The sequence below is a fragment of the Culex quinquefasciatus genome, chromosome 2, assembly GCF_015732765.1.
Source record: "Culex quinquefasciatus strain JHB chromosome 2, VPISU_Cqui_1.0_pri_paternal, whole genome shotgun sequence".
NCBI classification, from domain to species: Eukaryota; Metazoa; Arthropoda; class Insecta; order Diptera; family Culicidae; genus Culex; species Culex quinquefasciatus.
In genome coordinates, this window is record NC_051862.1 from 22905986 (window position 1) to 22932268 (window position 26283).

Consider the following 26283-nt stretch of genomic DNA (forward strand, 5'->3'; position numbering starts at 1 on the left):
CCACAATCTGGAGTGGCCGGTGCCCTCAAAGAAGGTTCCCCGGGGCCTGGGGGACATTTACAGAAACATACGAGTTGTGGCAATATGGGTATCAAAATTCATGGTTTTGATACTGAACATAATAATGGCCATTTTGACAGTAGTGGCCACAACCTGGAGTGGCCGGTGCCCTCAAAAGGTTCCCCGGGGCCTGGGGGGACATTTACAGAAACATACGAGTTGTGGCAATATGGGTATCAAAATTCATGGTTTTTTATACTGAACATAATAATGGCCATTTCGACAGTAGTGGCCACAACCTGGAGTGGCCGGTGCTCTCAAAGAAGGTTCCCCCAGGGCCTGGGGGGACATTTACAGAAACATACGAGTTGTGGCAATATGGGTATCAAAATTCATGTTTTTTTAATACTGAACATAATAATGGCCATTTCGACAGTAGTGGCCACAACCTGGAGTGGCCGGTGCCCTCAAAGAAGGTTCCCCCGGGGCCTGGGGGGACATTTACAGAAACATACGAGTTGTGGCAATATGGGTATCAAAATTCATGGTTTTTTTATACTGAACATAATAATGGCCATTTCGACAGTAGTGGCCACAACCTGGAGTGGCCGGTGCCCTTAAAGCAGGTTCCCCCGGGGCCCGGAGGACTTTTTACAGAACCATACGAGTTGTGGCATATTGGTATCAAAATTCATGGTTTTTGATACTGTACATGAAAATTGACATTCCGACAGTAGTGGCCACAACCTTGAGTGACCGGTGATCTCAAAGCAGGTTTCCCGGGGCCCGGAGGGTCTTTAACAGAACCATACGAGTTGTGGCAATATGGATATCAAAATTCATGGTTTTTGATACTGAACATGAAAATTGACATTTCGACCGTAGTGGCCACAACCTGGAGTTGCCGGTGCCCTCATAGAAGGTTCACCTTGGGAGAACATTTATGACAATTTTGCCGACAAATCTATGAAACAAAATAAAATAATCTTATTTCAGATTTCACTAGCAATCCAAAAACACATTCAAATTGTTTGGTCCTATGTCTTTCGGTTATGTCTCTGACATACCATCTTGAACTTTTTTGGCATAGGTAAGCTTGAAAAATGCTCAAAACTGTAATGGAAATGTGTATCCCAAGAAGACCGTCAAAAAAGCGGCTGTAGAATGTAGGAAATATTGGTTGGGGAGTTGACAAATTTGTAGTCGCAGATTTGGTAATATTTGAGCTCAGCTACCCCAAACTTTACCACCACTTATCCGGCGTAATGCCACTTTTTCTTCCTGAATAGAAATAACATTTTTACAGCTTCCAAATAAACACATTTTTTTTACTGTGCATTTAGATCACATTACAGAGAATATAACTAGCTCTTATGTTCTCTGGCTGTTCTAGCTCGTTACCATGTTATTAGGGGCTCCACTTCCACGTCGTCGTCGTCGTCGTCTCCATTGTCTGGGTTACGCTTCTGTTTCAAAGTGCCGCGCCATGACGATCGTCGTCACATCATGCTACTAACTTTGCAGCGGGTCCAGTTCCGACAAATATCCGGATGCTGCTGCAGCTAGCCAGACGTGGCCGCTCCTCACATTCCCGAGACAATGATATGGTGTTCAGTTACGAGCACTGTGGATGTGCGCCTCTCCAAAGTGTTCCTAGGCACTTGCAAAGTGGTTCAAATTCTCTGCTGGTGTGGGCAGCTGAACGCGCTCACATTTGATGTAATGCATATTATTATGAACTGCAAAGTGGTCGCCGTCGTCGTCGTCTTTTGCAGCTCTCTTCTTCATGAAGTTCCGACCACACTCACCATACTATAATGCAGGCATGGTCTACGAAGTGTAATGTTTGCCATGCAAATTTTCGCCCTCCCACGACGTCGTCATAAACTGCATTGGACACTCCACAGTCTGCGCATTGCAGAGCTGAAGTTACTTGGTTCCGAACAGACCACCAAAAAAAAAAAGCTTGACTGTGGGTGGGTGGTAAATTGCTTCCCATTTTCTTTCGTCACCAGCCCAGTCCAGCACGACCTTCCTTTTTGAGCGAGGAGCAGCAGAGCGGACGTTGCCCAATCCATCTAGAGGCAGCAATCAACGCCCGCCTGTGTCAGTCAAATTTAATGTGTCCCACTGGTAGACCAGTCAGGTGCTAGGATCGGCGTCACGCCACCGTCGACTTGGACTCAAATCGGGACTCGACGATCTAATTTCGGGGCCTCGCTGACATTGATTTATCGGGACGACCTCGGCGAGGCCATTAGCACCCGCTTTGTGGGGAACGGAGAAAGGGTTGCGCTCACGTGAGTTATCGAGCACACGAGGGTGGGTGGCTTGATTGCACAATCTACCACCAAATTCTACCTGACTGCAGTTCAACTTCAAAAGAGAGGTTCCATTTTGCGGAATAAGGTCGTTCTGCAGGCCACACACGCAAGCCCATGTTCTTCTACGCCCACGCCATCATGGTCATGGTGGTGATGGATTGGCCACCGGGAAAAGGTCGGAAAAGCTCGCATGACGCAATCTCTCTCTCGCACAGTCCCAGTGGGTGCGGCTCAAGCTTTGATCTATCACCATCTATCTTACTGAAAGCGTGGCTGAAAGGGGGAGGTGGGTATTGATTGGAAGCTCCTGCTTAGTGCTCCTCTGGGGAATGACTTGGTTATAAGCGCCCAGCTTACACAAGTAGAGCAGGATAAGAGCGAATCTCGAAAGGAAAGCAGCAGCTCGATAATTGCATTGCAACTAGTTTCGAGAGAGATTGTTACACTTTGTTGCCCCAGCAAAAGCGAACTGCTGATTAGACTCTGCCAAGTATTTTGGGATTTTGCGCAAGTGCGACTACTTTTCCGAATCACTGCGTCGCCAATAATGGCCCCAAGCGCCGCGAGTACAGCTAAACAGCTCTGATTTATGACTCAATTTTCGCAAAATGCTAATTTCATCCCGTCGCCGGAGGCGACTCTGCTCTGGCTAGGGTAAAGCTTCCAGTTTTTGGACACATTTCAACAAAATTTAGTTTAGTTTGTCAACTCTCTAGCGAAAAACAGCGAGTCCCAAACTGAAACCCTCACTTAAATAAATCGAATTGAAAATTACATAACTATAACAACTATTCCAGTTGGGTGCCATATTGAAACCCGGAGGGCAGTCCCATATCGGGAAGCGCGGTGGAAAACTCATTTGGCTAATGAAATGGACTTGATAATGGGGCTTTCCAAGCTGTAGAGGCCCCCCGCACTACTGTTATTAGCATAACCGTTTTGGTTCCTAATGTCTCTATGAACGCGCGCGCCCGACCCATCATCGTTCTCGGCCGTCGATGATGGCAGCGCTGAAATGGCCATCTGAATTATAAAAATGATGGACAGGGGTTGCAGGTCGATGGATTTTTTTCCATTTTCAGCAAAATAAGAATCTTATTTGAAAGAGTTAGACTGAAAAGTCTAAATGCTAAAATTTAGAAGTATTTTGAACGCATCTTTCTTTCCCTGTAGATTCTTTGAAATGTGATTCGTTCACAGAATCCTCTCTGCGGTAAATGCAGCGCAGTAGGGCTTCCCGCTTTTATTTTTAATATTGACATTAATATATCAATATAATATTAACAAAAAAATGTGCTTGGGCGTAATCAGTTATGCTAGATATACAGATAAATCTGTATTTAACAGATTTTTCGATCCCGAAAATAACAAATTAACAGCAAAAAATCAGATGGAAAAATCGCATGCAAAAGCATACACATCAGTTTCGTCAAAAAAGACACTTAATATTACACATTGCATGTATAATTTTTGTAAACTAAAAAAAAAAAAGTTGCAACCGTCGGGATTCAAACCCAGTACCAACAGTAAGGACTGCCGCCTTAGCCCGCTCGGCCGTTAGACCGATCAAAAATGGAAAGGATAAACGCATATATGAGGTTGACATTTCGGTCAAGTACGTTTCGCATACTGATGTTACATGTTTTAGCGTGTAATATCACATAAACAGTTAAATTTTTTTTACCGAATTCGGTAGTTGAAAAATCGGTAAAGTTTAGATCGGTAAACCATCCGTCAAAATGAACCAAATTTTACCGAATTTCGGTTGTACGATGAACAATGATGAACTTCATTACCGAATTTCAGTAAGTTTTTACCGAATTCGGTAATTTTCAGTTTACCGAACTGTTCAACAGTTGAAAATTCTGTAAACTTTACCGAATTCGGTAAACAAATCTAAGTGTGTAAAATTTCGTAAAATAATACAAAATTAAGTCTGTATTTGATCTGTATCTTATCAATTTTGGGACCCTGAATGGATCTGAAAATGCTTCTTTGGAGTAGATTTTTTCTTTTCATGCACTATTAAGCATAGATAGTAAAAACATTTTTTTTTCTGCAAGTAAAAAGTTAAAAATAAATCAAGTTAAAAATATGATAGTTTAAGGTGAAACGGGAAGGATAAAAAACGGTAACGTCTGTTTTTTGCAGACGCTAAATAGGTCGAAAGCAAGTAATCTGTCGAGTTCAGAAATTAATTTAAGTTGAAAGAAGTTGTTCAAGAACTGGCGTCTCGATTCACCTAAATATTTTACTTCCATTCATTTGTGAAAAGAGCTATTACAGATAAAAAGATGTTAATTTTTACATTGCCAGAGCAGTAAATTTTGGAAAAGTAGGAAAATTTGCAAAATCTTTGAAACCGAAACTGTCTGAAATTTATGATTTTTCTTCAAAAAGTATGGAGTTTTACGGTTTTTTTTACGTTACTGAGGTAAAAAAATATCTCAAACGCAGGGTGACCACTCAAATTCCATTTTCAAATTTCCGACTTTTTCCCGACTTTTTTCCAGACTTTTCCAGAATGCTCTAATAATAGGCATTTCTTATCTAAAGAATTATTTCAAACAAAAAACTTTCTATAAGAAAAGTCAATATTAACCACCGAAAAAAAAAAACTCAATAAATTTAAAAAAATCCAAATATAGGCATTTTTTGAAAATACAGAAACTAAACAACAAATCTCGGGTGAGTTTTCAAAAAGCCGTAAGAGCCACCGTGACCTCTGACACTAATTTAAGTTTTTGTCGAAAATGAGACAATATTTCAATTTTTTTTAAGTTTGGGGCATGAAGGACGTGTAGATGAACAATCTCGAGCATTTCTGATATTGGTTTTTCGTAAGTAGGTCGAATAACGATGCAAAAAGGACTTTGTTTACCATTTTTTTTTCAATGAAAATTCAGTTTGATATGATTTTATGCTTTCCCACTTATTTTAAGCGACTGTTTGAAAAGACAATTTTTTTAAATAATTATGCAAGAACTAAAAATTTCGTGGATTATTTTTTTTTGCAATTTCATTTTTTTCTTTATGTTTTCAAAACGTAAAAATCTTTTCAATTTTGGATTATATTCGATATTTAAATTTTCCGCAAACTGAAAATCAAGCTTTATCTATGGTAGGTAATTTACCCATACTCACAAAAAAAAGTTCAAGGGCAACATTTGAAAAAAAAAAACCCATTTTAAATCACAATGAATTAAGTTAAACAATTACAAATATTTACCCAAAAAAACTATTGCCAAACTCAAGTTCGAATCCTGTTTCAAATGTTCAATTATGTGACAAAATGGAATAGAATCATAATTCTAAGCTAGCCATTACGCTCTTTTTTATATTAGTTTTTCATCAACTTTACCTCTTTTTTTCTGAACAAAATTTAAAAGCGATCATTTGATTCATAAAAAAATATTTTGAAAATCTGTGTGAAAGACTCCAATATTCATAAAGATTTTAAAGGTCTTAAACAGCTTTTCCATACTCAATATATTGAAATAGTGAAAATAACCTTAAATTTGAAGTTAGTTTCTAAAGCAGAAATGAGTGAATTTAATTTGAAAATTGTACAAAATATTACAAAATTTATTCAAGAGATAAAAAGCTCAGAATTCCCGACTTTTCCCGACTTTTTGACATAAAATCATAAATTCCCGACTTTTTCCCGATTTTTGGCGGATTTTGACGAATTCCCGACTTTTTCCCGACTTTCCCGATTTCCCGACTTGAGTGGCCACCCTGCAAACGAGGGAAAATTCAGCCAACGAATTTTCCAAAATTAATTTTGTTACTGTGCACTTTTTTTTCTGAATATTCGACATATTTTGTATCAGAACAAGTGTGTAACTTTACCTCAGAAACAAGGTAAATTAAAATCATCAAAGTGAATTGTTCTACTATACGTTGTAAAAATACATGAAAAAGATGTAAATTTTCATTTACCTTGATTGAAGTTGTGGAAACCCTGTCATGAGATGACAGGTAGAATAACACTCTTAAAAAAAAGTAACATGTAACGTTAGCTCATTCAGAAGCTTCTAAACGTGATAAGACCCGGACATCAAAGCTGCATCCAAGATGTGTTTCCCTTCGATTCTTATCATTCGCAGCCCAGCTGTTCAAACATCCGTGAGTGTGACCGACTCATGCTCATCCCCCAAAAATTTCAAACGTTGTCACCCGGATTTGCAACAGCAGCCCCGAGATAAGCGCGACATCTCCGGGGATTAATTTCGAGTCTAACTCTGTGGGCACCTCTTTCCAACCACAAAAATCTCACAATTGCGGAAACGCAATTTCGTAAACAAGTCAAGTCGCTGCTCCAGACCGGGGGACCCATAAAATTTGCCCAAACCGCTTGCAAAGTTCCACGGTTTAACAACTTGCTAGCCGCGAGTACAATTTCAAGAAATTGCGCAGCTCCGCTGCGGTCATACATCATTTCCGCGTGTCAAACCCTCCCTTCTGAAAAGTGTCACAAAATCTCTAGTCTATGATTTTTTGTTGTCCGCGCGCGCCACTATAAGTGGTGCATTTGCCACCTCGACGACTTGGCTAGGGTTTTTTGTATTCTGTAGTGTAGACGACGACGACGACGAGAAACACCGGAACCGGCATCTTGGGGGATGCATCAATCTCACGCGACACCCGCGACAAACAGAAAAAAAATGCCAAGCATTGCTCGCACAGCTGACTCTTGCGGTAGGGTGAGTTATTTAAAGAAGGGCCCGCAGTTCGCTGCAGATTGTGACCAATTAGTCACACGCGTTCGTCTCTCTCTCTCTTTCCAGGATTGTCTAGTCGCGTGTCCCTTTTCCAGAATCTCGCAAGGACACCGTCTCTTACCTTCATAATTAACTTGGCCATCGCCGTCAATGTCGGCCTCGCGGATCATCTCATCCACCTCCTCGTCCGTGAGCTTCTCGCCGAGATTGGTCATGACGTGGCGCAGCTCGGCCGCCGAGATGAAGCCGTTGCCGTCCTTGTCGAAGACTCGGAACGCCTCCCGGATTTCCTCTTCGCTATCGGTGTCCTTCATTTTGCGAGCCATCATGGTGAGAAACTCGGGGAAGTCGATCGTGCCGTTGCCTGTGGAGTTGAAAAAAAAGATTGATTAGTAACGTTGTAGAGAAATGGTTGAGATCGGTTGCGAAAAATCGATAAATTTCTACGCGAAAGTAAGCTTGTAACACGTGAGACCCCGTAAGGTGACGTTTGAACCTGAGTTACCAGTATGAGTTCTTCAAAAAGCACTATTTAGGGGGGGTTTGAACATTCATGTGACTGCATTTAGCTAAAAAATTACTCAATGAGCGCCCACTCATGTGTTACCGACAAAGTAACTCATGACGGTACTCATTAGTTCTCATGAGATCCTCAAGCCGTTTCAAGCAATTGCTTCAATGCATTGTCTGTTCAAACGATGTTCTTAATTCAATGCATTGATCTCTGCAATGGATCTCATGAGTTACTATGAGTGCACTCTGGTAACTCATGTCAACTTGTATTTATTTGTAAAAATGACAGCACAAAAAAACAACAAATTAAAGGTAGTTATGAGTTCCAAAAATGAGTTCTTTAGCCAAAGTTGAGAACTTCTAAAGAAATTAAAAAAAATCTATTCAACATTACTAGGACCAAATCGCACCCCGTAAGGGCCTTCTGCGACGACAACTCACCAACTTTGAGGTCGTCTAAAATTAGCGAGTGCTCGTTAAAATCAGTTCATAAACACTGCCGCCGCGGCCGGGAGCAAATCGCACGGCAATTTCCTCCAGCGACGACGACATGTGTAAACACGGTGGCACGCTACTGCTACTGCTTTTGGGGTTGCGGAGAATTTTCGCAAAATGGGGTGTATGTGTGTGGTACATATTGTGCTGGGAGATTTGCGATTTTCTCACGAGTGGTGAAAGCTTGTGGCAAGTCAGCTGCTTTCCATCTCGTGATGATGGATTGTTCGATGAATTGTGAAGCTGGCAGGGATTTTTTTCTGATGAAAGATTGCGTTGGAACGGGGTTGAACACCTTGCGAATCACAGATAAGCAGACGATGTTCATGTGCTGTGAATGCTCACCACTAGATGACGACAGATTCCGCGAAGAGATAAAGTTTGATGAGTTAAGGAGGTATTAGACTATGAAACTTGGACTTTTTTGTGTTTGAAAGTTGGCCAAACTCGCGAACTTGTTTGCGGCAAAATCGTAAACAAAGCAAAATGTATTCAGGCTGACGTTTCTGCAAATAAAAACAATTAAGGCAAGCGGTCAAAAAGTACGAGTTTGATTGTTTGTCATAGTCTTAAACCTCCTTTACAGGTGGCAAGTGGCGTCAATCGCAGAAAAGAGAGCTCACCACTAGATGGCGTCAGATACAATGAAGAGAAACAAATTATTAACAATATTTTACCCCAAATTTCATGAGTTCAGTTCTAGATTAGTGATTCAACTGCCTGTCACTAGATGGCGACAAGATGGTCAAAATTGAAAACCCCAAGAGCAGAGACATTTAGGTCGTAGAGATCCTGATATCTGGTTGGTTGGGGATAGAGACATCTATCGATGAGAATTTACCATAAATAAATATTCTGAGCGACCTATTGGTCGACACCTCCAACCAATCAAAAAGTCTAATTCTAATGAGTTTTCCAGACAGTAACAAAAATGACCAGCCAATTCGCGATTAAAAGCTCAAAAATTCCGACAGATGGCGCAAAGCATCAAAGAATGACGATTAAAATTTTTGCTGTTCGATTACATAGGAATGCAAACTTCAATTTGAATTTACAGCTCTTAGAACAACTTTTGAGAAAAAATTCAAGTAGTACGAGTGTAAACTTTTTGCCCTCTATAAATTAACGCAATAAAAAAATTAAAAAAAAAATATTTTTGAAATAGTAATATTGTTTAAAATTATAGAGCATCAAAACCAGGGTTGCGAATGAGCGAGCGCTCACGGAAAGCGTGCTCGCTCCAGCTGGAGCGTGAGTTTTTATCAGGTAGCTCGTGCTCGCTCACGCTCACCGGAGCGTTTTGCGCTCACGTGAGCTGGTGAGCCAAAGTAGGTAGTTGTTTTTCCTTGTTAAAGCATCTGCCTGTTTGAAACGAAGTTTCTAGAACTATCTCAGCACAGGCAGCAAAAACAAACAAGAAAGTGGTCAAACAAACAAAAGTAAGCAATAAAGTGATTTAGTCGGCGAACCGAAATGTACGTTCTATATAAATTCAGAATTAGCCAAGGGGCAGAATGATTCACTCTTGAGTGTGCTAACAAAGAGCTAACTCATTCTTAATGTAAAAAAATCATTGACGTGAAGAGATGCACTGATATGTAAAAAAAAATGATTTATTTGACAAATGTTTATTTTAAGTTTTTAGAATCCGGAGTTTTGACTCAAGGCGGTTTTAAAAACACAAAAAAAAATGTTTCATTGGACCTATAAAAAAAAAACAGCAGTGAGCTTTATAAAAGTTATAATCATCCCTTATATTCTGAACATTTAAGAGAATGTCCATATTCAAAAAAATCATTTATTGAATCTGTAATTGAATATTTTCAGAGGCTTGGTAGCGGAAGTGTTAGATATAATTTACTTGACGGAAGAGGGGCCACCCTTTATGTGCTAAAACATAACAATGCCATTTTTTATTATTTCATTCAAATGGGTTATTTCAAACACAATTTGTAGGCTTTTTTTTGTAAAAAGAGAACTGTTTCAACAATTTTACCCAGTTTTCTAGAATGAGAAAGATTAACTTTATAAAAATGATCAGTCGTTTCCAAGCACTGAACGATTTATTAAATGGAATGACTTTTGTTTAATGGTTGCTCATTCTGATCCGCACGCTGGAATGGTAGCCAACAAACTGTTTAGGTACATAAAACAGTTTAATTTTATATTTTAATCAACCAAGCATATAACATTGAATCGAACTTACCCCAACATAAATCTTCTTGAATTATTTCATTGTTTTGTATGTTTTTCTAAGGATTACAGTCCTTTTTGTTCACGCGCTCATACCCTTCCCTTGTTTCCACTGACATGCTGCGCCTTAAGTACAAAATCAAACTAGGATTGAAAAACAAAAATTGTCTCAAAAAGTAAAACGATTCGCGATACTTCCAAAGTGAGCGCTCCGTGAGCGAAAAATGAGCGCGAGCGCGAGCGTGGGGCAAACGCGAGCTGAAAAAATCGGAGCAAACGTGAGCGCGGGTAAACGTGAGCTAGCTCGCGCAGCGCTCCTCCTCACGAATGAGCGACAAGTGAGCGCTCACGAGCGCGTGAGCGCGTGAGGAACGCAACACTGATCAAAACTTAACAAAGTATCAGCTCGAATTTTTGCTCAAAAGTTGTTTTGAACGCTGGAATTTAACAAAACAGAATTCGCATACATAACCTCAAAGGGCGGAAATTTCAATCGACATTCTTCGCTCTGTTCTGCTACTCAACACTAGGTGTCGCATGTCGTTTGGCTCTTGAACGGCAATAAAGATCTGGGACTCATATTCTAGACTTAGGGGAAATACAACAAGAAAAAAATCAATTCTACTCGCCACAAGATACAGTGAAGTGATGATAATTCAATAAATGGTCAAAAAAATGGTATTTTGTCATATTTCAGCGACAGCTACAGCGAAGAAATAACGATCTATTTTACGATTGGTTTCATGAGTTCCAATATTTAATTGCGACAACGACAGAGAAAAATCACTCGAGTTCGAAGTTACTGTTTCAAGAGTTCCCAACTAGATGGCGACAGTGAAGAGATAATACAGAGAACTCTCTCTGTATTTCTGTTTAGAATTTCGAGAGCGGGAGGTATTACATTATAAAACGACAAATTTAAAGCATGTTTTTGAAGGGACTGAAAAATTATTGGCAGGTGGAGCAATATTGATATCGAGAAGATTGACAGCCAGAGAGTCAACTGTAACTTGATTGACACTGAACATAAGAACTCCAGGTTCTCACCAACAGATGGCAACATTTACAAAGAGGAGAAATCAATACGTTTCAAGTGCTCACCACAAGATGGCGACAGTTTCAGCAAAGAGATTTTTTGAACTAAATTAACTCAACTCCACGTCTACTTGTCTATGCCTCGCTCTTCTCGATGGATCTTATTCAAACAGCTAGTACAAAACCGCGACAGCTGTCATGATGCGCCCCCCTCCCCCTCTGTTTTCAAATCTGTTGTTACACAATGGGCACGCGCGTCGTCGCACTTGTCGTCGTGTCGCGTGCATGTGAATGCCATTTACTTGAACACGTGGCTGCGTGACAACTCCCTGTCGGAACCAATCGCAGATAAAACCCGAGCTACTCCAGGTCTGGGGCCTGCTGTGACAGACTTGCTGGCGTTGCTAAATTCCCAATTTAGCACAACTGCTTTGCGAGTCAAATTTTGCGCGCGATTCGAGAGATATCGATTCGGGGCCCGAAATAGTTGGTCCTTGAGAGGTCCTGAGGTTTTTTTTGTTGATTCCAAATGTGTTTTTTTTCTTCTCGCCAAGTTTGTCGCTGACATTCCTTGGCGTCACCAAAGTCATGTTCAGCGCGGTGATTGTCATTAGCACACAATCGTCGTCGAGTCTGGTGGCGACTAAAAGAGGGAAAAATGTGAAAAAGTTGTTCCAATTTGCGCCGCTAGAGGGAGAGTCGAGTTATGTCGCTTGGGAACACTGGAAATTGTGCTTTCGCTGACCTTTTCTTCTCAGCCTTGAAATTTCCACTGAGGAGCGATAAATTCTGCGCTGATGAGAGCTGACGTGAGCAAGAGTCTCGCCACTTTTTTAATTAAAACTTTTCCTGCGGGTTTTCCACCCACGTTGCATGACTCACTCATAATTGTCATAATTCATTCGAAATTCACAAGCTGCTTGTCTGTGAAGACGACACCTCGCACTTAGGGTACGATTGGAACACGCTAAATGACATCATTTTCGGTAAGTCGGCATATTACAAGTCAATCAACCATTTTCAGCCGGCGGCGACCAGCTGTGTTTATATGGAAGTGCCTCATGAAACTCTATTAGTCTACGAGCAGTGACACACTAAGTGCATTGTATCCGCGTCGCATCGTAATAATTAAGGTACAATGCAACGACGACGACGCCGACATTGTTTGATAGCGGTACATTAAATGTTTGGTCGTTGAAAGGGCTGGCATTACTGTTCATCATTGTTGGTGTTATGAAAAGTCAAAGCTGATGTTGCACGTGCTCGCCCATAGATGGCGGCACCGGCAGCGCGAAGATTGCTAACGCGTATTGTTCTGTTACATCGCAGAATGATCGACTCTTTCAAGAGATGCACCCACATGAAAGAAATGTTGCAGAAAATGTCATCCCTTTGTTGTTACATGCAATGATTGCTTTTCTGTCAAAATATGCAATAAGTTCTCTCGACAATTTTGACTCTAAGCGTACAACAGTAAGGACTCGTGTATAACCAATAAATCGTGCATATTTTTACCCCAAACGACGCAAGTTCTACCCAATTCTACGCCATAAATCTTCTCCGCGATATAGAACACGCTCATCAAAAGCCCCTAATAATCGCTCGGAAACTGCGCATTTCCACCCTATTTCTACAACCTAACCTCACCGTCGTCGGCGTGGGAATTCGTTGTTTGGCCCGTAAAATCCGGCCCTCCACGCGAACTTTGGCTGCACCTGTAGAGTACATTCCGCGAATAGAGTAGCGCCTGTCGTGTTTTTTTTTTCAATCAGACAACAAAACCGGAGAAAATAAATAAATAACCCGCTACCGAGCCGCAAAGTTTGCGCTGAAGTGCTTAATAAAAAAAGAGTAGCAAGAAGCAGCCTTTATGAACGACCTCCGCGCGAGCAATCAATAATCAAGTATTCATAAACAATTCGCCCGGTCCGAGTCCCTCCCCCCCTAGCCGTTATTCCAGCACAAATAAAAAAAAATCGGGAACAAAACGCCAACAACGACGAGGAACAACTATTGAATATTTCATTCCTAAAATATGCCCCCGGACTGTATATTTTATGATGCTTCTGGAGGATTCGGAGCAGGGGAGGGAGTCACGCCAAACCAAAACGTGAGCATTTCCGACCCGGGCTAGATACGGAGGTATTCCCCGGGTCCTCGTAAAACATCGACCTCCGCCCACCAACCTGCTCCTCCTTCGCAAGGATCATATCCAGAGACCTGGCGGTGGTTATGGAGGCTTTAACCTGTTCAATATTTCATGTGCCGCCACACGCCAACACCTTCTCTCCGTATGTGTGTGTACAGGAGACACTCTCAGTTGTTGAATGCTTGTTTTCCAGGAGGTTCCTAACCTGAAAGAGCTCTCCATGGTGACCAGGTGCACCCCTACCACTTTGAATGAGCGGAAACTCACCACGGTCAGTTTTATTCACCACTGAACCGCGTTTGACAGTTGTCACAACTGAAAAATTGTTCCAGAAATCATGAATTTCGATTCATGAACTCGTGAACGAGTTGATTCACGTTGTTCGTGATTCCTTTCATGATTGCGTGAAAATGTTCTCATGAACGTTTTTCATGAACTTATGAATAAAGTTCACAAAATTCATGAAAATATTTTCTGACAAGTTGTCAAGAAGTTAATTCCGTGTTGACATGACCTCCCTGGGACCGAGCAGGACCGCAAAATCGATACTCCCGTGGAGTTTGGTTTTTGCTTTCCATGTTCAATTTCCTCCTCCGAGCGCTACCAAGGAAACCAAGACTGTGGCTTTTCCAGCACATCGAACTGGGAGTCGCTATTGACCTGCTTTCTTCTCGCTTCTTGGACGTAGCCCTCCCTCGGTCGGATGAGCTTTCATTTTTAATGGAAACAACAAACTTTGCACTCTCCTCGCACAGCTGGGTTGACGTTTACTTTTTAATTGGGTTCGACGACGAAATCCGATCGACTTTGCACCAACCCAAAAGTTCAGTTGGTTGTTGGCAAAGTTTGACACAATTAGAGGGTAAACGACGCCGACTAAATCAAATTTGCCCCGTCCGGCCACCGAAAATTGCGGCCCGATTTAATCGGGTTTCACCCCCTCGAAAATCCCCACACAGAGTTTGGAACTCCGAGGTCACACGCAGCAGCAGCGCGGTATAAATTAATTATCGGGATTCGAAAGGTCTCGACTTTTGTCATTAAAACGAAATAAGCCATTTCCACTCTGGAAACTAGTCTTTTTTTTTTTCGTCAGCAACATCAGAATTAAGGGGAAAATGTTGGGGGGGGAGGGGGGACCTATCATCGCCCAACAAAGCACCCACCCCCTCGAACGGGTATCGATCTACAACCCTACCACAGTTTTTATGATGCGAAACTAGCGTGTTTCCTAAACATCGCCGAGCGCGGACGAAACTTCTCTAATCATAAAATTGTTTGTGCTTCCGTTGGGTGTCGACCCACGCCCCCTCTCGGAATTCAATTAGGAAAAGAGGAGGGGTTCTGGAAATGCCATTGACGAAAGTTTTGTACACAATTCACGGCTTTTTTAATGGGTTGAAGAGCATTCCAGAGGGCGCTACTCGGGAATGAGCAGTATAAATGTCAAGAAATTGTATCGTATTTTGAAGAACCCTAGCTTCTTGGTTACACATAACCCAATTAATCTCTGTGGCAAACTTCACGCAGTGGGCCTGGCCGTTTGACTGTTAAGAAGGTATTACATTTCATCAAACTTTGTTTTTAAAGATTTTTTTTTCTGTTCGACAAATTGTCTACCTGTCGAAAACAAGACAACATTAAACGAATCAATCTCTTCGGTAAAATTGACGAAGTTGGGCTGGCCGTTTGACTGTGAAGGAGGTATTACACTACATCAAATTTTGTTTTCAAACTGCCTGTCAAACTAGTGTTTGCAAAATTTAACAAATCAATCTCTGCGGTAAACTTTACGAAATTGAGCTGGCGTTTGACTGTTAAGGAAAAATTACACTACATCAGACATAGCTTTGAAACTTTTTTTGTGCTTGACAGCTTGTGTGCTTGTCAAACTAGTGTTTGGAAAATTTTAAACGAGAAAAAAGGAGGCCGGCCGTTTGAAGGTAAAAGAGGTATTACACTACATCAGATTTTGTTTTAAAACATGTGTGTGTTTTTGACAGGTGGTCTACTTGTCAAGCTAGTGTTTGGAAAATTCGAAACTAGGTCAAATTTATCTAATCAACCTCTGAGGTAAACTTTACGCAGAAGGGCTGGACGATTGACTGTTAAGGAGGTATTACACTACATCAAAATTAGCTATCAAATTGGTGTTAATAAAATTCTCAAACGAGGCAAAATTTATTCACAAACAATTAGAGCTTGGTTTGATACAGTGTAATACCTGAATCAGTAATTTTTGAATTGATTGTAATACAGAAAAAAAACGAGAAAAAATGAGGTTAGCTATTTTGACAGAGAAGGATTGATTGAAACTGTCAAATTGTTTTTAGAAAAGTTTTCGAACTTAGTTTCCTGTAGTGGAATACCACCTTAAGTGTATCTCGGAAACTATCAAAACTGGCAAAGGTTTGTGTGTTGTCTATTTTCAGAACCATCTATAAATCAACAAAAAAAAAGGAAATTTGAAGAAATCCTAACGATAACTAAGCTTATTCCGGGTCATCATGCTTTCCTCATCATAACTCACATCAGTCACGTCACACGTGTGTGTGACCTGTAACGACGTTTATTACGCCACACTGATGTGGCACGAAGTGCTCAAGGCGCTGATGACCCCGATAGTGCGTGAAGAAATTCTCAGCCGCACGTCTAAGGCGTCACCCGAGATAAAGTGTTATAATTTATGACGGCGCCATTTTGGGCTCCGTCAAAAACCCGAACGATTTCGAAGAGTAAAATTCCTTCCAAAGGATCAAAGTAGTGCTGGTTCCACTACACACAATCTGCGCCATTTGGGGACACACGATACGGCTTTGATCTCCCCCTCCCAACTTGTGAGTCCTTGGAATTTTGGGGTGCCCTTTTACGAGGAACTCGAGAGAGAGAGCAATATCCTACTTGTGCGACCCATTCCGATGGGAAGGGGAAGAAGGACAAAAAATTATGTCATTTTTATTGGAGCTTTTAACATATTCTTGGAGATATGTACACAAATCTAGCTGACGACGCTGTCAGCCAGGCTGGCGGCAAAAGCAATCAAGTTCTTCGTCGTCGAGGGGAGGGTTTAACAGTCATATGCTAGCTGGCATCACTGCGTACTAGCACTTAGACCTCTGACCTCACTTACTCGCATAACTGCGTCGCAGTTTTCGGGTAATTTTGCGGTAGTACAGAACAGTTGCAGTAAAAGTAATCTCTTGACTGAAGGTGTCGCCATCTATTGATGAGAACTTGCAACTGTGAAATGTCAACCTCTCTGTTAGTATTGGTGAAAACGGTAGATCGCTGTCATACTCTGACAAACATATAATCAATAAATGCAATAAGCGATGTATGACAAATTCTGCAACATTTCTTTGCTGTGGGTGTATCACTTGAGATTTCGTCTTTGCATTTCCAAACTGGTTCGTTCGACTGTCAGTTCTTATTCATCTTTTCGAAATTGAATCAAACAAATTCAATTCTAATACGTGTCAACTCAATTTGTACCCACTCCGACCCCGAGAATTTCCGAGCTCAGAATTTCGATGACCATTTCCCGGTTCCGTTAATGTTCGCCTGGGGCGTCATTTTCGGAACCTCCCCCCGAAATTCAATTACAATCATTTGCCCATAATCACGTGCGCGACGACCTCCTCGTCCTTTTCAGTTCCTACACCGTTTTCGACATTCTCGATGATGAAGTTCCGCGTCTTCACTTCGTCACTGCCTAATGAGGGCACAGTCCATGTCTCTTAGCTCATCACGTGCTCCCCCGAATCGATAACGGGGATGGGCACAACCCGAAAAAAAAACACGGAACTTCACTCTCTTACCTAATCAGTCAGGCGATTGCGAGAAATAGAAGTGCGGAAAGAACTTCTGGGCACGCCCACGCGACTCTAATCTGGAAGCTTTTTACACTTTTGCTGGAAATTGAATTCCGGAAATTACTTACGGCAGCACCGCGACCTTCACACAAACCTCGGGGTTGTTCCTAATTTCGCCCTAAATGTGGTACTGTGCGCATCGTCGGGGTGGCCAGCGGGCCCAGAAACTTATCCAATTATCCTTCGGGCAGTGCTAAATCTTGCTTCTCTTCCTTTGAGTGCAATTATAATTACAACTTTGCCTACGGTCGGGGGAGCAAACAGCCAGAAGAAGCCAACTCCGCAATTAAATTACTTCGTTTTTGTTCGCGCCCCGCGTTGATACGAGGTTAGAAAAACGGAAACTTTTGTGCTGTGGGGCACGTCAAGGCCAGGGGCCTCCTGTAGGCTCGAAACTGTTATTCAATTTGCCGACAGGTTGACACCCTGTGTTGTTCACGATTGAGCGTTGAGCTTTTTCGGGTTCGCTGGAAAGTGGAGACGCTTGGCTTCCCTGCACGAAATTTGATTTGAAGCCTGTCAAGGTTCGCCTGATTACGGGAGCTTGAAAAAAGGTCTAATTTACACCCTCTCAAAATTGACGATGAGCCCTTTTGTTGGTAGGTTCTTCCAGGGCGAAGCCCTGCGAAAGATACTTGATATCAGTAAGTTTGACATTTACAGGTTCTCACCAATAGATGGCGCCACCGATTGTGAAAAGAACGCCCTAGTCGTTCGTGGAAAATGTTCATCACTGTCTTTAAAAAACCAGCAAACAATTCAAAAAAGAGAACCCCGGTTAAGTACCGAGCCTTCGATGGCGCCATAGAGATAAAAGCTCCTATTTTTTTTCGCTGGCGCTCAAAGTGTCGAGTGCCCTCTGGCGGCGGTGAACCTCCGCGTCCTTGTCATTCTTTCATCTTCACCAGCTAGTAGAGCGGCCACTTTTGCGACTTGGCAGCAGAGCTGGGAAAGTGCTTTTCGCACAGGGACCGGCTCGACCCTTAACGTCGTTTAGAGCAAGGCGAACAGCAGCAAGCTACTGAATGACACTAGAAAATTGAATTTGAATATAAATTTAATATCGACTCCTTCGGGCATGTTCGAGCGGGATTCATATTTTGAAATCTCAAGGTGTCCAGGAGAGGCGCTGATGGGTTGGAAGGGAGAAGGGTTTGGTTCGCGTTTTTTGTATTAATAAAATCAATAAAAAGTCCGAGTCTAATTTTGTTTGCAAAAAAAAATCCCATAATAGAATTCCGCCTTCAGCGATAAAAATTAGAGATTTTTTTTAAGGTCCAATAACAAAAATTTTTTTTAGCTTTTTGGGTAATTTTAAAAAATAAACTTTAAAAAATATTCATTTTTGGACCTTGTTTTAAAAAGAAACTCCAGAAATATGTATCTCAAAACTTTCATAGAGTATAAACTAAGTGAGAAATTTCAAAATAGACCATATTTTCCTTCTTCCATGTAAGAAAAATCAGTAGACTGAAAAGTCAATCCATGAATTTCTAGATCTTTGGAATTCAATAAAATCCTAATTAGGTCTAACTAGTGCTATAGGTGGTAAAACGTCAGACGCCACTAATTATGGGAAATAGTCTAATCTACTCATTGATGATCTTTTGAGAGTTCGGGCAAGATTTGGATTACTCATGAAGAATTGAATTTTGCTGCTAGCGACCACAGACAAGTAGACGAAAGTCATTGTTCTGTAGTTCTGTATTTTCAAAATGCAAAATTTTAAACAAAAATTTAAAAATTCAAAATTCAAAAACTCTGAAATTTAAAAATAAAAAAGTCTTACATTTTTCTTAGATGCCATTTTCCCCTCAATTTTTTGCTTACAGAAAATACGATAACTTAAGAGCATTTTTGGAGTCATATTTTAAGAAAAAATCGTGATTCCGGGAAATTCAATGATCTGAGCTGTAGTAAAATTTTGGTGAAGACTACGAATAACTGAAAACGAACTTAAGAGGCAGTATTTGTAGATTCTGCTCGGTTTGTTCTAGAGGTCGTATCGAGGTGCTCCGATTTGGATGAAACTTTCAAGGTTTGTTTGTCTATACATGAGATGAACTCATGCCAAATATGAGCCCTCTAAGATAAAGGGAAGTGGGGTAAAACGGGCTTTGAAGTTTGAGGTCCAAAAAACATGAAAAATCATAAAATTGCTCGCATTTCCGTAAAATTTCACCAATTCCCACTCTCTTAGATGCATTCGAATGGTCTTTTGAAGCCCTTCAAAATGTGCTATAGACATCCAGGATTGGTTTGACTTTTTCTCATAGCTTTTGCAAATTACTGTTGAAAATTGATTTTTTAATAACCTTAATAACTTTTTGCAACAGCCTCCAACACCCATACTCCCATAGGTAAAAAGTTAGGAAATTTTATGGACTATAAGCCTACGGTATTAACTTTTTGGCCAATCGCAGTTTTTCTCATAGTTTTACGATTTTTCTATAACAAACATTTTACAACGTTGGTTTTTGCCCTGTAGGCTTCCATAGCGGCACTTTTTGGTCTCAATGTTGACATATTCGGAATCCTCAGGAAATTTTACATTAGATTGAGATGTTGGAGTTATGAATTTGGTTAAGAAAATAATTAAATAAAACATTTATGAAAAAAAGTTAGATTTTTCATACCCTGTGTTCAATACGTCAAATGCTGTATCAAGTAGGCGAATACCTGTTTTACCCATAATCCGACAAAATGCTAAATAATATTTTAATTAATTCTAAATGGCATTTTTTCCAATCAAATTTAAAATTCCAACACCTCAATCTAATGTAAAATTTTCTGAGGATTCCGAATATGTCAACATTGAGACCAAAATGTGCCGCTATGGAAGCCTACAGGGCAAAAACCAACGTTGTAAAATGTTTGTTATAGAAAAATCGTAAAACTATGAGAAAACTGCGATTGGCCAAAAGTTAATACCGTAGGCTTATAGTCCATAAAATTTCCTAACTTTTTACCTATGGGAGTATGGGTGTTGGAGGCTGTTGCAAAAAGTTATTAAGGTTTTAAAAAAATCAATTTTCAACAGTAATTTGCAAAAGCTAAGAGAAAAAGTCGAACCAATCCTGGATGTCTATAGCACGTTTTGAAGGGCTTCAAAAGACCATTCGAATGCATCTAAGAGATGCATCTAAGATGAAGTTTTACGGAAATGCGAGCAATTTTATGATTTTTCATGTTTTTTGGACCTCAAACTTCAATGCCCGTTTTACCCCACTTCCCTTTGTCGTAGAGGGCTCATATTTGGCATGAGTTCATCTCATGTATAGACAAACAAACCCTGAAAGTTTCATCCAAATCGGAGCACCTCGATACGACCTGTTTCACATCGGTGAAAAACTCGCTCTTAATGTTATTTTTCTTAATTCTCAAAATTTTGATTACTGAATATACAAATTATTTTATTTCCATATTTTAAATGTTTAATTTTTAAATTTTTGAGCATTTCCATTTTTTTATTTATCAAATGACTAATTATTCAATTATTGAATTTCTTCTTTTTTAAAATTGCGTTATTTTAAAACTCAATATAATTTTGAAGAATTTTTAAATTCTTATTCTTTCAAATGCGTTATTTTATAAAATTTTGCTGAATTTATATTCTTAAATTTTTATTTGTTTTTAATATCAGAATTTTAATATTGAATTTGAATAATCGATAATGAACTGTATTTTTTTAATTCCCGTTTTTTTTTTGCAAAATTAAGATTTCGTGATTTGGTTTTACGGAGTTAAATTTTGGCGTAGACTTTTAGTAATAGGGTAACTTGTTTTTGTAATTTAGCTTAGCTTGGTTGTGCTCAGTGTTGCAAATGAGTGATAGAAAAGCTATCAATTGATTATCCCTGCACCAAAAATGTCCGAGAGTATAGCGGCCGTCACTATAGCTTGTGAGATCTCTTCTTGTGTCTCGTGATTCCCAGCGATGTCATTCTCTCTCTATCACTCCTCCCCTTTTCCTCGACTATGCGCTCTCACCGCTAAATCTCTCAATCTCTCCGAAAACTGCAATAAGAGAACGCGAGATGGCGATTAGGAGCCAACCACGCATGACGTCCCGTTAAACTGCGTTTGCGAAATTGGTTTTGTGACGGCTTTTGCGGTTAAACGCAGTTGCGGTAGGATGATCGTGGAAGCGGGAATGAGAGAGAAAAGGAAAATGTCAATCGCGAGTGTGTGAACACGAAAGCGTGTTCGGCTATGTTCGGCGCTGAGAGTTTCAATAGATAGAGAAGAGCCGTTGTATTTGAGGCATGAATATTCAGGCGGGATAATTGTAGTTGCTGAGAGCTGATATTTTGAAATTTTAACAACCCTGGTTGTGCTTTAATTTTAAAATTTCTATATAAAAAAATTCAATTCAATTCAATTCATTTTATTTACCGAAATAACAATTTTACAACTTGTGTGAATGACTGGTTCATAGAGATTTGGTGTTCCTTGCAACTATTTCCTTTTCAATAACCGCTTGGTAACAGAAGGTTCTTCGAATGCAATTAAACAAAAACTAGGGAAAATTTGGCAAAAAAACCTAGTGAGATCGAAAATATAAAAAAATGGACTCAAAAAATTTTTAATTTCAATATTTTTTCAGATTTTTCAATTTAAAAAAAATAGTTTTTAAAATTCAACAAATTTTAATTGGAATCTTGGGAATTTTCGACCTTACGAATTTGAAAGGTTTTTATTTCCATTGATTTTTCAATATTTGAATTGAAGAATTCATAAATTATTTTGGAATTTGAGCGTTGCTTGAGCTTTATTTTATATTGAGTAATTGAGTTCGAGTTCGATCTGAGCTCCGTACTAGCCTTAAACTTTGCTGCAAATCTTTTATTGGTGATCTTCAAAGAGATTTTCGCCATTGTGTTCCACGAACAATAATTTCAAAATTGATTTCTACTACCACAGACAAACAGATGAAATAATTTTGAGCAACTCTGTCAAACTTGTGCAAATAAGATTTGGTGAGTTCAAATTTGCTGTGGTGAATTTTGAATGGTTCAAATAGACGGTTAAATTGTTGATTGATGTAAATTAAAAGCGATTCGAGTTCTATTTTTGTTTGTGTGTGAAATCTGTTTCCTTGTGAAAATGCTTTCTGCAAACGCTGCAAAACCAGCGATCAATCAAAATTCCCAAAACAACAACCCGGAGAACCGGGTCTTGTTTTCCTCAAACAAGTTGTCTTGATTTTCCCAATCAGCACCCCTCGTTCAAATTCCACCACTTTCGTTCCCTCCAATTACAACTGCACACAAAGATATATCAAAAGAGTCGAAAAACATTTCACCCAAAGTTCGGAAAAATTCAACCGAAAGCGGATAAGAAAAAACCCCATCAAAAATTGTCCCCGATTGCCCGGGACGGAGATAACGAGAAATCGATCCCACCAATTTTCTTTTTTATTTTAAAAAAAGGTGAAGAAGAAAAACATTTCCACAGATTTCGTGTCGCTGGCAACAGAATTGAGAAACATGTTTTTCCACACCGCGCCGCCACCACCACCACCAAACAAGACCAAACAAATTTTCCGGTTTTCGATTTGGGGGGGCGAGGAAGGGGGTGATGTGGTGAAAAAACAGACTGCTAATATTGCAATTTTTCAAATCGGAAAATCGCTTTCCCAGAACACAACTTGAAAGTCTGTGGGTGGGTGATTTGGTGAGTGGGGGTTAAAAACAGACAGAACGTGATTTATTTGTCTTTGGACTAGGCCGGGACTTTGCAAACTTTGTCGTCGTCGTTTCGCTTGTGTGTGTGTGTTTATTTGTAGAGTTTCATTGATATTGATTTGTTCGCTGGGTTGCGGCCGCTTTTGACAGCTTTCGCTGTGCTCGGAAAATTCGTTATGCGGAGGTGCTCTCATTCTCTTTGGGAGAAGAGTAGAGAGACTCTAATGTTCTCATCGAGAGAGCGGTTCGTCCTCTCATTGGTACACGTGGAAATCGTCATCATCGCAATCATCGCAGCGCGAGTTGATGATGATGTTTTACTTGAGTGCGCAAAAACTTGCGCATTTTATATTCTCGTTTGTTCTTCAGAGAGAGAAGGAGAGGAGCGAACCCAAGAGAGAAAGTTACAGTCCTGCTGCAGGATTGTTACGCCGGAGAGGGAGCGCGTGAGATTATCCCCGAAGCGCAACAGCGTGACTTCCACCGCGGTGTATTCCGGGATTATGTTGCAATGCAGACTACACACTCTAGGGGGGTATCGTTCAGCACGAGTTCTCAGATATTGCGCAGCTATTCCACACCTCCACGAGACCATGTTCAAATTCCAGCAGTCTTCCTCGATAAGCTCCCCAAGTCTTCTTTGTATGTGTGCCAACTCGATATCTGCCCCATTTTCACCACGCTCGGCTGTATTGGTGCGCGACCAGGACTTCATCCTTTCCCATTGTAACAAAGTATCCACCACCAGCCCGCACCGCCAGGACCTTCCAGGTATCCTTACAAATACAACCAGCCAAATCGACCAACAAATATCGTCCTGTGGCCGTGTAGTTGTGTAAGCTGTTGCTTCATGAACCCCCCCACATCATCATCACGACGGTTTCTGGGGTTTCGCTACAACGTGGCAACATTGTGAACGGGGAGGGGGGGGTCGGGTTGTTGCATTTTCCGACCTCCCCCCGAACCCTTCCTCCCGCCAACCTCCAACTTCCGGATATTAATGAGCTTCGTCGGCAACACCTTTTTCCCTTCGAGGTAGAGCGGCAGCAGCAGAAAAAACGGGGTGGTTGTTTAAACCAGAACTAGAACTTTCTGCTGGACGCCGCACCGCTTTTCTTCAGGTTGGAACCTGTCAGCGACAGGTAGGTTGGGGCGCGTGGGCTGCGTTACACCTTGCTATGCTCTCCGCAGGAGTGTGGAACAAAGAAACCGTCGAGGCCAGATCTTGATAACGCAATCTGCGAAAATGTAACAAACATTGCAGGAGAAGGTTCCAAGAATGTCGGCAATTAGAAGCACGAAGGCAGGGAAAATTACGGTACTGGAATGTACTTCTGGGAAAGGAAAAATTCGATAAAATCTGGGGTTTGACCTGGATTGAACCCCCGGGAGAGCTTTCTTCGGCTGCTCTCCAGAAGGTAAACGGTGGAATTTGAAGCGAAGCATTCTACGAAATTCTTCGAATACTTTCAAGACTTGCCAAATCGCAATCACAGATAAGAAAGTTTCGCTTTGATTGATCAAACCGTTTGATTGCTACTCTTTCTCTACAGTCAGATAAAGAGTCAACTTTCTAGATCCTACAAATTTCACGTTCATAACTTGACCCTCTTAAACTTGCCCTTCGCACCAATATCAGGTGTCGGTAAAACTTCCCCCGACTAAAAAGCCACTTTGCTTTTTACGACTTTGTTATCTCGACCCCCAAAAACCCAACCCATTATTCTTAGACCCCCGTCGCCGGTACAGCAAAAAGGGTTGGGTGCCCAAATCCTTTTCTTGAAGTGGTCTCTCCATCCCGTAAAGAGGGGCAAAATAATCGAGGATCAGAACCAATCATAAAAATAAATAGCACTTTCCTACCCCCTTCGGCGGGTACAATACAAAATTTTATGAAGATTCCAAACAAATTCGGTTGACGCTAATCTGGGCACGGCGAGATTCAGACAAAGCGCGTCATTTGAAGCTCCTCTCTAGTCGTAGACAATCCCGGCCAGAAATAATTCACCGGAAAGGACAGGACAAGCGGTATCAATTTAATCTAGAAAAAATAAAATAAAAGCTAGGTGTCATGTTCCAGTCTCATGAGCACGATTTTGCTGTTTTTGTTGAGGACAGTCGGGAAAAAGAATGCAATTGTGCTGTCAATACTAGTTTAGAACATTTGTTCATGAAAAATGTGAAATGAAAAGCTGTCCAGTTGAAATTTGTTCATGAAAAAACAGCTCGTATTTGTTCATAAAAAATGTGAACATTTGTTCATGAAATTGTAGAACAAAATAAAATTAAATTGCATATGTTCAAGAAAGAAAAAACAGTTCGTGAAGTTCGTGAACAAAATCGTACATGAAATAAATGAAGAAAACCTATTATAATTCAAATGTTCATGAAAAAGTTCAAAAATCTAAATTCATAATTTTCAGTAGGCAAAAGACATTTGTTCATGAAATGGTTGAACAAAACTTGTTCAAATGCCACTTGGACACGAAGTAAAAATCGTGAACATTTGTTCATGAGAGGTTTAACATAAAGTTCATGACAAAAAAGTCGCGTTTTATTCAGGAAATAGGTGACGCAAACATTTTCAGTTCCATTTGTTCCTGAACTGACCGAAAACATGAACATTTGTTCACAAACTGAGAAAGTTTTAATTTTTTTTTTTTAATTTTGTTCCGTTCACATTTCTATATGATGTAGCTTTTGAGAAAAGATTGTGCCTTCAGTTGAATTTCTTTTCAACACAAATGTAAAAAAATATTGTTTTCAAAAGAAAACAGATCAGGAAAACTTTTTCGCGAAATGGGTGAGCAAAATATGTTCATTTTCTACTGGTAGTGGAAGTAAATACCGTGAACATTGTTGAATGAACAGAAGAAGTAATGAACATTTAGCTCGAACATGTTGCTTTAAAGATACTGTGCTGTGGACGAACAAAAACATGTTCAGTTTCCTTTTGACAAGGGAGAAAAACATGTCTTGTAAATTTGTCCACAAAATACAAGAAGGAAACAATTTATGTTTAAAATGTTCATGAAAATGTGGTCAAAAATCGTTCAGTTGGCATTTGTTCACGAGATCGTGGACATTTTCTCATAAAATGTAAGAAATTTAATTATTAAATTGGTATTTGATAAAGATTGAAAATAAAAATACCTATAAAATCGTTGACGCAAACTTATCAAGGTCCATTTGTTCATAAAAATCTTGAACATTTTTTCACGAGTTAAAAAAATTATAAATTTGTCTATGAATTAAAAGTGGCAGTGCGTGGCCGAATGGTTACGCTGTCCG

General features: G+C 40.3%; 1 protein-coding gene across 1 annotated transcript in view; it reads right to left on the minus strand.

Annotated features, from left to right (window-relative positions):
• LOC6040387 (calmodulin) overlaps positions 1-26283 on the minus strand; it is a 67426-nt gene that overhangs the window by 17451 nt on the left and 23692 nt on the right. Inside the window, exon 3 of the mRNA XM_038257936.1 lies at positions 7170-7412. Coding sequence (XP_038113864.1) covers positions 7170-7412 — 243 coding nt within the window. The remainder of the gene's footprint in view (positions 1-7169; positions 7413-26283) is intronic.